Source organism: Maylandia zebra, linkage group LG8 (genome assembly GCF_041146795.1).
Source record: "Maylandia zebra isolate NMK-2024a linkage group LG8, Mzebra_GT3a, whole genome shotgun sequence".
NCBI lineage: Eukaryota > Metazoa > Chordata > Actinopteri > Cichliformes > Cichlidae > Maylandia > Maylandia zebra.
Window position 1 is genome coordinate 4463133 of NC_135174.1, and position 12852 is coordinate 4475984.

The following is a 12852-nucleotide window of genomic DNA, read 5'->3' on the forward strand; positions in this document are numbered from 1 at the left end:
GTTGCGCAACAAGTCTTGGATTCTTGCTTGTCAAACTTCCTTTGTTTTTTGCTTGTTTTCAATATCAGATGGCACAGAGTTATGTTCGGACCGGAAAATTCAACGTCAGTTTCTGACGCCACTGAGCAATAACCCTTGGATTGTCTGACTTCCACTTCTATATGATTTTATTATGAAGGGAAAATTACACAACTCGATCTAGCGTCCTTCTTCGGTTTGGTTAACTTAACGGAGGTGAGTAACCAGCCTACTGTATGACCATCATATTGAAACAAAAGTTGTTTTTTATTAATAATTATGAAAACTAAATATTATTACTATTATTTCAAAGCAAAGTTCTCGCTACTAAGGAGCCATTTCCCCCATTTATATACTTTAATTGCTTATTTTAGCCATAGTTGTTTTTGTTTGTTTTGTTTTTCTTGACGAATTTAAATTTGACTGTTTGTGTGATGGCAGTGTGAGTTAAATCCTCAGACCATTTTTAGTCAGTATTAAGTAAGTCTTGTTAGAAGCTTATTTCCCTCAGTGGACCCTGCTGGTGAGAAGAGTGAGCGAGAGCTAGCAGAGCAGTGATGTAGTAGCGACATCTGCTGATGAAACACTGCTACTAACATTACTCCTAGTCAAATCCAAGGCAGCGCGATTTTCTGTTACCTCGCGTTTACAGTCTTGTATAAAAGTCCATTTCGGCCATTAAAAAGAAAAACCAAATCCAGAAATGTTAAAAACCAAAAAAGTTAGTCATGATTTATAGAAATTATCATGATTTGACTTGCATGTTAAAAGGATCAGCTAAAATGATCAGCGTTTTTAAAAATAAAACTATCATTATGAAATCACAAAGGTAAATGGTGAGAGTTTTGAAAAACTGAAAAGAAAATGAAGGTATGACAAATTGTTTAAAATTATGAGGGGAAAATCTAAGTGATGAGACAAAACATGCAGATGAGAAGATAGAATGGCAAATTGTGAGATGAAAAGAGGAGCTAGAAAGTTATAAAGCATAAGGTCAAAATAAGACGAGAAAAATTATCACATAAGAAGTCAAAGGCATCAAGTGGTCTTCAGACAACAGGTTCGGTCAACCACGCCCACTTTTTCTCTGCTCATTAGCCCCGGAAATAAATAGCTGTAGTAGTAGACTTTGAGATTCATTTACTTCTGTAGGTGCAGGTAACGCCTCATCTCTTCGCGCGCCGTCGGGGTATGTAACACATGCTGCGTTTTCAAAGTCCGTGTAATTCCTTGGCATTCACTGCTGTAGAAATGTCTCCCAGAGAGCCTGTTGGTTGCGTTTGTCTATGTCGAGGAAAGGTGTGCACACTTCCCTTTCTGTTAATTTAAGTGTGACATTGTACTATACTTTAATGTTATATAGAATATAGTCTTTAATAAAAATTAAAATGTAACATTTTTTCACAACAAAGAAGGCTTCCACTGCTACTTCTCTTGGGTTCTAGTTACATTTTTATTTATAAGATTTTCGTTTTTTATCTAAACGATATAAATGTAAATGAGTGACAGCTTCCAGCAGTTTTTAGCTTTGGAAAGGAGACATTTGAAGATCAAATTCAAAAAGGTTGCTTTTGAGCTTTGTTTTTAAAAGCCCTGAGTGAATTCATCTGGGATATCTTTCACAATGTCACTATTTGAACTATTCTTAGTGGAGTTTGTTTTTGTGTGCACGGCCTTGTTAGGATTATCATGCAGTATTCCCTTTGGGAAAGAAACAGGCTAGAGATGAACATAAACTCTTTATTTCCAAGGTCAGTCACTGGGAACCATGCAGACTGATTTGAGGAATGTGACTCATCTTGCTGGCTGTTCTAACCATGCAAAGCATGAAAAGTTCTCCTGAGCAGCAAAACAGGACATAGTGCAGTTGTGTTTCAATTATTTGAAACCTAAAGTAAGAAAAACTCATTCAAACAATGTCTAGACAGACTTTTATACAGAATTCTGTGAGATGCTTCTCTCAGCAAGACAAATGAAATTAAAGTAAAGCTTCTCACAACTTTGAGCCACTGCAGAAGAATGACAAACTGATGCTAAATGACCCAAAAAATTTTTTTTACATCGTTAGCATTTTAGAGGTAATCTGGTGAAGAGTGTTTTCTTGCAGAAATTTTTTTGCACATATTTTATGAATTATGACATGATGCCCAAGTTGATTCAATCAGTTAATCAAAGTTTCTCCACGGCTGTCTGTTACCCACAGCAAGACTTCTCGTGTATTGTATATTGCTGAAACTCTAATAGAGTTTGAGACGCCACAAGAGGGAACGTGAGACTCATTTTAGTTCAGTGGATGAATTGTTGGCATTAAAGTTTTAATTCTAAAAAATTTAATTGTCCCATATTGCTTTAGATTCTTTCAGTGCCCCATTTTGCTTTTGCAGTCTTATCTGAAACTGAGGCCTTGCAACATTGCATTGTCTTCATATTTCGTATAATCAATGCCAACTAAAAAAAGACAGAAATAGCCACTGTGTTGTTGTGCATTTGATTTTGATCCAGAAGTAACTGTATTTGGACAAAATTGTGTACTATTTAGATGCCTGCTAGCTTGGTTGGAAAAATTCACATATTTGCTCATTGGTGAAAGTAACCGACAAAAATAATTTATTTATTTATTTATATTTTTTTAGACCTTGCTAGATTTCTAGAGGAAACATTCCTAGAGTCGAACAGCCTTTATATCAGACCATAAACATGCTCCTGTTTATGGGCGGAGGGTGACTCTGTCAAAAGACTGCAGGATACCAGGAGTCTGTGGAAAACTGGCCCCGCGTTCCCTTGCTCTGACCTCTTTAAACATTCCCATTTGAGACTGGTTTCTACTTCCAGGCTGTTGAATAAAATGCAGTGCATTTACACATTTCTAGTCTTATAGTACAGAAGCATATCCAGGGTTTGTTCATTGGTCAGCCATTTGTTAGCAAGTGAGCATGCTCTTGTTTCTCGGTCAGATCAAACCTTCCATCACGCCTGGCTGCACAGTGCCAAGACTACAGCGAACACTGGCTCAAAGCTTAAAAATTGAACTTCACTAACAGGTGATGTCATGTAGCCGTGGTTTGGGGAGGAAACTACTGGAAAACGTTTACATATTGCAGGAAATGATTCACGGGCGCGTTAAATAAATGCTGAGTTTTAAATAATGAGGTGATAGGTGCTGGAAACGGGTTTTTTAGGTTTGGCACGTCTAATGGACACGCCTAAGCATAGGGTGGCGGTAAAGCGCGCATAAGCGGTTTAAACGCCTCCAATAAAGCCAAAAGAAGACAAAGCATTGACTTAGATGGCACTGAGTTAAATGTAATAAGCTGACAGTGGGATTAAGTACATGGTAACAGGCCTTGTTGAATCCTCCGCTTGCCCCCGCAGGTTAGTTTGCCGTCGTGTAACCGGACACATGCCTCTGCGTGCTGCTTTGCAAGTGGCTGCTGTTCGCCTCTTTAACACCATCTAATATTAACCGCGGCACTCTGGCCACTTTGCCTCTTCTCTCTCGGTTTCTGTCATCTCTTCTGCTCAAGACTTTATTCATTATGTGTCCTCTGCAGCTGAGGAAGTTGCTCTTTGTAGGGTGGGTCGTAGGTTACGTCGCCTTTCTGCTCTCAATCAAGAGGATGTGGACCGGGAAGTACATCCGAAATCCGGTTGTCCGCTCTCTCCTGGTGAACATGCTGAGCGACCTGGATACGATAGACGTTACAAAGGTAGGTTACCTGCGAATGGTCCTTGTCACGACTGCGGGGGTTCTGTAAAGGGTAAAACGAGGCTTTGTGAAATACTGAAAAGTTGGAATCAATTGTGCAGATGTTGGACTAAAAAGTGATCGTTTGCCAAAGTGATTTCCAGCCCAAAGATTATTGCCTGTATTTAAGCTGCTGATCTATAATATGTGAACAGGATGTCAAGGAAGTTTCTCGTGGGTATGACAGGGTAATTTTGAGCCACGAACTACATTCCTGTCACAATGTAGACATATGTGCGTTTTTGGCAAAGTGACTTTTATATATAGCGCTTATGTATCAGCTCAAGTGTCACTGACATCAAAAATGTCTGTTTTTGTTTTGTAAAGGGAGATCTGGCTATTTCAACACATACAACAGTTTTATAAACATATGAACTGCATTGATTTAAAATGTAGGTGCACTAACACAGTCATAAATATACTTGCAAAACAGGTCATTTCTTCATTTTATATACAACTTCTTCATAAATCTTGTTATGCCCAGCATATTCACCAGTATAGGCAAATGTATAAAGTATACATTGAAAACATCAGAAATCACTTGGCACAACACCGGGGTTGTATCGGTGGATGACTTGTAAGTGTTGCGCAATTATAAACAGGGCGAATAATATGGTTGTGGTGCTTGAAAGGAAAAAAACTGACTGTTGATAATAATCTTACTGTAATGAACAATGTGTTCTGAAGCAGAACATGTTCCTTCATTTAACATGCACACACCCCCCACTTACTGCACATCTTGCAAATAAAATGTAGTGTAACACTACTGGAACAACAAGATCTCCAGCAAATCAGCCCAAAGCAAGGTTAGCATGTTCACTCAGCAGGGTTGGTGTTGAATGAGAACTCAGAATGTGTATGACTGTGACTTATCCTCAATGCTCACTTGATTGTATTCAGCAACTGTATGTTTTCTGTACTTTTCAGCTGTGCCTTATTATTTCATATTTTCTCTAAAACTTGTTTAGTGGTACAGGTGCAACCCTGACCAACTGGAAGAATCACTGCAGCCACTGTTTATCCAAAACCAGCTGGATGCGGACACCAGGGCTTTTGTGGAACAGAGTGAAGAGAAGTCTACGTATCTCTTCACCCAAATCTATTATTCTCTCGTCTCAACTGTCCTCAGCCCGCTGGTATCGCGTACCTCCATTAATGGGTGAGTTCTTTACACACTAGTCTTCCTTTCACCTGTAGTCCATCTTTGCCTGACTTGCGCTCCCTCTTAGGTTTCTGGGTCGCGGCTCTATGTTCGTGTTTTCCAAGAACCAGTTCCAGCAGCTTATGCGGATCGAGCCAGACTGGGTGGCTGACAGACTATTGGACCTCGGCGCGGGGGATGGTGGTGTTACAAAGGTGATGGCACCACATTTCACGGAGGTCTATGTAACTGAAGTGTCATTGACCATGAAAAGGCGTCTCCGCAAGAAGAAATTCAAGTAAGTGTGGGATTTTTGTTTTGTTAAACTAAATGAAAGTTCTGGGTGATCTTGGATGGCGGATGTAGCAGGTGGTGGTGCAGACGTAGCTCCGACTTTCAAACGGTCACGATTAAAACCAGAGATATATAAAACAACTGATGGAAGGGTAATTGTAGAGGATGAACTACTTAATTTCCTTGCTGTAAAAATCAAAACTTTAAGTCAGGATGAAATTGTGTTGTTGGCCACGAACACATTTGAATCCGAGGGGATTGAAGCCTCCAAGAAAGTTTTGTTTGAGCTCTGCCCCACTACCTCACAGCGGTGCGTTGGATATAAAGGACAGCATAAAGACGCCAACAATATTAAACTCTGTCTTAAAGTGCTGAATGAGTGTGGGGAGAATATCCCAAGATTTGTATCTCATCACCTGGATGATTTGCCGCCTGTTACATACTCCAGCATGGATGTGTGTTGTCTACTACGGCGAATGGACCAGCTGTGTGCTGAGGTGGGTGCTTTAAAACATGTAGTTAAACTACAGGCGGATGTCTGCGAGCAAGTTATGACCAATGCTGTGGAGGTCGACCAACGTGTGACTGCTCTTGAGTGTCGGCCTGAGGTACCGGCTGAGCCTGTTACGCTGAATGCTCAGGGGTCGGGGACCGCTTCCCACTTTCCCCTGGGGAAACACGCAGAGGAGCGGTGGGGGAGTCGAAGTAAAGGCGGCCCGCGTGAAAGGCAGGAAGCCAGAGCTTTGGCTGCTTCAAGGACTGGGACAAGCACAGTGTCAGCATTTTGCCCGGAGATGTTGCTATGTGGTCAAGATCGGGCTCCGACGACAGCCTCAGGTCGTAATATGGAAACTACAGCAACAACGGAGGATCCCGTTGAGACAGTGCTTTCTACATGCTCCCCACAATGGAGTAAAGTTGTGAAAAATGGCAAGCCTCGTCTCAAGCTGGAGAAGGTTAATTCGGGTTCAGGAATGCATGCTGCTACCACTGGACACAATAAGAGGCCTGGACCTGTATCGATTATCGGCACTGGAGCTGTGAGTACAATCAGAACTGTGCAAACTAAATTGGTGAGCGTGTTTGCCACTAAATTTGCCCTGGATGTAGATGCAGAAACTCTTGCTCTGTATTTGAGAGAGAAACTCAAAAGAGATGTGACCTGTCAAAAAATTGCTACTAAACGTAGCAGGTTCGGCTCTTTCAAGGTTACTGCTGAACGTAATGATGTAGGTGAAATGTACAATCCTGAACTCTGGCCTGAAGGGGCTCTGGTCCGGCGTTTTTATGAACCTCGTAAGCCCGGTACGGTTGTGCCAAGCTCAGTGGATCCAGCAGGGGAGATAACTGCGATACCAACGTATTAACATGAAGATGTCTATTAGGATATTATCATACAACTGTCGTGGTCTACGTTTGGGACCGAGTGCAGGGGACAAAGCTCGACGGATTGTTGTGGACAGTCTGCTTGCAGAATGTGACATTTTATGCTTGCAGGAGACATGGTTGTCCAAACAGGACCTGGGAAAACTTAACTGTCTAAATGCAAGTTTTTTGGGAGTGGGGGAATCAACAACTGATCTCAGCACAGCCATAGTCAGAGGCAGAATACCTGGAGGGGTTGCTGTGCTTTGGGACAAAAAAAATAGACCCTGTGATAAAGCCCATTAGACTGGATGTAGACTGGTGTATTGGTATACAATAGTAGTTTTATCATTCTTAATATTTATACTCCCTATGAATCTTGTCAAAATGAGCAAGAATACCTCAGTAGGCTGGCTTTTATTAATGCATTTATTCAAGACAACGATACTTACAGCATATATGTTTTGGGTGATTTTAATGCTGATCTCACAGACAGCAGTTCTCAGTTTGCTAAACACTTAACTCACTTTTGTCAAGTTAATAATCTTATCTTGTCTACCAAAGTGTTACTGCCTGCAGATGGCTATACATAAGTGAAGCCTGGCATAGTACATCATGGCTGGACCACTGTATCTGTACAGCTGATGGACATGCAGCTTTAGCAAACATGACTATTAGGTATGAGGTAACTGTGTCAGATCATATACCTTTTGGTTTTACTGTGAATTTGGAACAAATGCCAGCAACAACTGGAAACAATATTGCTAATATTGCTACCAGTGTAAAATTAGACTGGTCAGCATGTAGTGAAGATGATTTCTTAGCTTATCATAGTAATACCGATATACATCTGAACAACATTTCTTTGCCCAAAGAAGCTATTTTGTGCAAAGATGTCAACTGTAAGAAAGCTCTGCATAAACATTTACTCTGCTCAATGTATGATGATATAGTGACTGCTCTGTATAAAAGTGGTACACTGCTTGATAAACAATATAAGCATAAGAAACCTAACATCAGACCTGGCTGGAAAGAACATGTATCCATGTACCATGATGAAGCTCGCATAGCTTATAAATGTTGGGCCATGGCTGGAAGACCTAAACAAGGCCCAGAATTTGAACAGAAAAAATGTGCGAATGCCAGATATAAGTACGCTGTTCGCTTTATAACTAAAAATGAGCAAATGCTGAGAGCAGATTCTTTGGCCAGGAAAATGCTGTGTAATAATATGGCAGATTTTTGGAAAGAGGTGAAAGCTCTTAATAACTGTAAACCATCTCTACCATCAACTGTTGAAGGTGTTTCTGGGGCAGATAACATTGCAGCATTATGGAGACAGCATTACAGTGCATTGTTTAACTGTATAAAAAGTGATCCATATGAGGACAATTTTGACATGAGTAATGACACAATAAGTGTAAGGACACATGAAGTATATGAAGCCATTCATAGGTTGTCTGATGATAAATCCTCTGGTTTGGATCACATCACTGCAGAACATTTAAAACATGTAGCACTCTGTTTCACTGGGTTTATGATTCATGGCATATTACCAGACTCAATGCTGTGTATTTTACTGGTACCAGTTATGAAGGACAAAGCTGCAAAAGTGAGCTGTTTGGATAATTACAGGCCAATTGCACTAGCCAGTATTTTATCTAAGGTGTTAGAAAGAATCTTGTTTGACAGAGTTAGTGTGTTCATCTCTTCTCTGGATAATCAGTTTGGCTTCAAACCAAAGCACAGCACTGACATGTGCATATATGCACTCAAGGAAATGGTTAGTTTGTATAGGGCTAAAAATTCATCTGTCCTCATGTGTTTCATTGATGCCTCTAAGCCTTTTGATCGAGTGAACCACAGAAAACTTTTTGATAAAATGAAGAGACGGGGAGTTCCTCAGTATATCGTGAGGATTCTCTCCTACTGGTACGCTCATCAGAACATGCAGGTTAAATGGGGAAGCAGTATTTCTGCCCCCTTTGGTGTCAGCAATGGTGTTAGACGGGGTGGGATTTTGTCTCCAATTTTATTTAATTTGTATGTTGATGATTTGTCCATACAGCTGAGAGCCTGTAACACTGGGTGTATATTAGGTAAAACATTGATAAATTATCTTATGTATGCAGATGACCTGGTTGTTTTTAGTCCAAGCAGTGCTGGGTTACAGGATCTTCTTAATGTCTGTACTGAATATGGTGTGCAATATGACATTGAGTACAATGCTGCTAAAAGTGCTGTTTTGATATGTAGAACCAAGCAGGATAAACAGCTAAATTTCCCTTTGTTTAAACTGGCACAAAAAACTCTTGAAGTTCATAAAAAGGTGAAATACCTGCCAGCCAGATGTTTGTAGCTGTGGGTGTTTGGACTTTTAAAGCACTTTTAAGAAAGCTAATGTTCAATTTTAGAGAACGACTGGATTGTTCGAGTAACAGTATAATTTTAGCACTTACAGATCCAACAGTGAGTGGTTCCCGTTACTCCAGTCTGAGAAAGCACTGGTTAAAGTGTTTGTGTATTTATTGATTTATTTTAAGTAATTGTGTTTTATGTATATTATGGTTTTGTATTTTTACAAATGCATGCATATATATATATATATATATATATATATATATATATATATATATATATATATATATATATATATATATATATATATATATTAATGGTTTATACCTTGTGTTTGGGGGGGGGGGGGGGGGGGTGTGTTTTGTCTTGTTTTTATGGACATGAAGTCTGCCAATAAAGATTGAATTGAATTGGATGATCTCTTGTAACTGAATGCTTATTTCTCCTGCTAAATTCCTGTTGATATCAGACTGCTGGGTATAGATGCGTGGCAGGAGACAGGCTTTAAGTATGACGTGATCAGCTGTTTGAACCTTCTCGACCGCTGCGACGATCCCCTGCATCTCCTGAAGGACATCCGACAATCACTGGTTCCAGGGACGGGAAGACTCATCGTGGCTGCTGTGATTCCTTTCCAACCTTGGCTAGAAATCGGTCAGTTGAAAATAAATGCTGCTTGTATGTTATGCTCTGTAACCATTTTCTGTCCAGATAAAGCAGCCTCTTTTTGTCTCTCTTCCCCAGGAGGGAGATGGGAGCGTCCCAGGGAATACATAAAAATTCAAGGCAAGACTTGGGAGGAGCAAGTAAACAGTCTTACAAATGAGGTTTTCCGAAAGGTGGGGTTTGAGGTGGAGTCCTTCACCCGATTGCCATACCTCTGCGAAGGGGACATAGCAAGAGATTACTACCTTCTTGATGATGCAGTTTTTGTTCTAAAGTCCTCAGATGATCAAGTGGCTGCTCCATGAGTACTACAAGCACAGAGTATGTAGTTATATTTTCATGAGCATTCTTGAATCGCAGTGTTTGACTTTTTTAGAAGTGGCGAGTCGGGTGTGAAGCTCAGGTAACATAGTTTCAATGTTCACCAGCCATCTTGTTTAGTGAGACCTCTACCCAAAAATCTGGAAGGCATTTGGCCTATAAGAAAATGCCACTAATGGACTCTGATGTCATAACTCTTACACAACCAACAAAACATGAGATTTTTTTTTTGTCGTTACCTGTGCTCACTGGAAGTATCATTCTGTATTGATGCAGAGGACCCTCTTGAGATGGTGTTTAACTGGACCCTTATTTTTCCCAACAAATTTTCTACCCAATATCAGACAGTGAAGATGGTGCAAGTGAAAGAAAGGCATTTAAACACCCATTTTGTAGCCAGTTCATTATAATTTTACAATAACTTGAAGCAGAACTTTTAAAGTGAGCCCATGGAATTCCAGCTTCAATGACCACAAAAAGAATATTGTAGACTGTTCAAAGCTAGTTCTTTTCTTTCTTTCTTTTTCTTTTTTTAATGAAAATAGATTAAAGCTTTATTCTTTGACAATAACATCTAAATCTTTAATTCTTGATATAAAATACCTGTTGGTGCTAGTAGATGTAACTATGATATAAATGGACAAGGCCTTAGTTACCGCATTGACTTGTAAACTACTGGTTTTACTATTCCAAGCAATGCTGTAGCAGCAAGCCCTGCATTTATGGCTGTTTATGAATTAAACTTTGTCTCTCAATGTTATGGCCTGAATCTATGCTGCTCAAATAATGGTGCAGAATGAATTTTTTTGGGGGGGGGGAAATGTGCCACACATAATGCAGTCTAAGTGTTTGTTCTAAATAAAATACACTTTTGAGCATTTCTTGGCTTAATTTTATTTTTGTCATGCTGCAGTGACGTTCCTGTAAGATAATATTTGCCTCAAAGAAATTTGACAATCTGTACCTTCAACAAATTCAATACTAGTGTATCCCAAGCCTAGTCTTCTGTGAGAACTATAAATGTATGCACTGCTTCCAAACAGCAGATTCAAACTTAGTCCAGCTATCAGATTATCCCCTACTCTTAATAGATCTCTGTGGGTTTTTTTTTTTTTTTATTTATTTGCTCTTGTGGTCTCAAAGGTTTTATACATATTTCAAAGATTGGCAAGTAGGCATTACTTGAATATTTTAAGGATTATCTTTGATTTGATGTATATTTAAGAAATGCATTTCTGCTCTTGCTTGTTACCAGACTCCAACGTACTGCTTGCCATTAAGTCTCATGTTGTACCTGTTTAAAAGGTTGGTCAGGGTTTGCAAAATGGAGCAGCGAAAGCACAATGAGCATATGGGGTCATATAATGGGGTGTTTATGTTTCACTAACAAGTTTTGGGGGACTTGGCAAGGACTGCTTAAAGTTGGTACGTGAGTATGGGCAGATGGCTGATTACAGGAACCACCTGAGAGTCAACCTCTGCTGCAGACGAAACAGGATTGCCTCTAAAAATCTGCAAATAAGCTCTTCAGTTTCTGGAATTAATGTTTGGAGAGAACTTACTCCCAAATTGTGTAAATGTAGTTAAACCTTCTTCTCAATATGTATAAAAAATACTTATTCTGTGTCGTAGCAATATGTAGAGTTAAATTCTGTTTTATAAGGAGAATTTAACTACACATCAGAATCATCTTTATTTGGGCAAATTTGTGCAAACAAACAAGGAATTTGACTCCAGTAGGTATAGCCAATAAATATGAGAAGATTAAAAAGAAAAATACAAGTTACAGAAAATCTTAAACTATGCAAAATATAACGAATTACAACTAGGCTATAAATAGGATGAACATAGTACCACCTGAATGAAACTGGATATTAAAGTAAAATTTAACTCCACGTACCGTATTTCCCGGACTACAAAGCGCACCTGAATATTAGCCGCACAAGCTAAAATCAGGGGAAAATCCTGTTTTGTACATACATTAGCCGCACCTGACTAAAAGCCGCAGGTGTTTCAATGTTGACTTATCATATGTAAGAGAATATGCACAAAGGGAATTGTCAGGAAAGAGATGGCTGTTTGGAGACACACCCCTTTTATTAATATTTTGAAAAACAAGTTATGGGTACATATTTGCACATGTAGTACATAACAGTAACCTACAGCACACCAGAAAAATAGATTCGGACTACCTTTTAGGCTCAGGTGCAGTGACACGGCTTTAACAAGAAGAAAAGTCAGTCATTCACCATCTTTCTCTTCTTCCTGCGCTCTAAAACCACCAAAGTCCTCTTCTCCAGTGTCGGAAACGAACAGGCTCAGGATGGCTTCGTCATCCACTCTCCGCTTCTCTCCTTCGTTGTCACTTTCAAAACCAAAGAAATCCTCGTTGTCAGTGTCAGAGTCGAACACCCTCAGAAGGGCCGTGGCGGTGTCCTCCTCTCCATCATGCAGCAGTCCAGCCCTTCAAAATCCGTTGGTGATCGTGGATCTTTTCCACGCTGTCAGAATCCACCGGTGGAGTTGGGCATAACTTGCTTTTCGCAAGTTTATCGCCGCTCGTCATCCACGCCTCCCGCTGAATGCGTAGCGCTACTTTGAAGTTTGTTTTTCGCGCTACTTCGTATGGCACTACGTTGCCTGGCGGACGGACATGTGACTAACATACCACTCTTTAGTGATGGGACGTTCTGTATCGAGGCTTCGGAGCGTGTGTCGAGTAATGGAGGGGGCGTTTCCGCGAAGCGCGTATCGAGGCTTGCTTCATTTATGGGAGGAGCTGAAAATGATGACGTCCGAAGCCTCGCTGCCCGGCTGTACCACGTGACTGGTTCATGAAGCGGTTCGAACTTTGCCGCAAATAATCATTTTCCATACTGCCAGCATAAATATACACAGTATACTGCCATCACTACACTATAGGTGTTTTACACACTCCTTTTGT

The 12852-nt window shown here is 40.1% G+C and overlaps 1 protein-coding gene across 6 annotated transcripts; it reads left to right on the forward strand.

Moving 5' to 3' along the window:
- The first annotated feature begins 1126 nt into the window (after window positions 1-1126).
- mettl9 (methyltransferase 9, His-X-His N1-histidine) lies at window positions 1127-10788 on the forward strand. 6 transcript variants are annotated; one of them, XM_012924251.4, is made up of 6 exons: window positions 1127-1207; window positions 3570-3725; window positions 4732-4922; window positions 4993-5202; window positions 9391-9575; window positions 9666-10788. In XM_012924251.4, exons 2-6 carry the CDS (start codon window positions 3636-3638, stop codon window positions 9890-9892), a joined length of 903 nt encoding a protein of 300 aa, XP_012779705.1. In that variant the 5' UTR covers window positions 1127-1207; window positions 3570-3635; the 3' UTR covers window positions 9893-10788. The 6 variants fall into 6 exon arrangements, with proteins under 6 accessions (XP_012779705.1, XP_012779707.1, XP_012779706.1 ...); XM_012924253.4 differs by having other exon boundaries at window positions 1177-1207; window positions 3592-3725; XM_012924252.4 differs by lacking the exon at window positions 1127-1207 and adding an exon at window positions 3235-3390.
- The last annotated feature ends 2064 nt before the right edge of the window (window positions 10789-12852 follow it).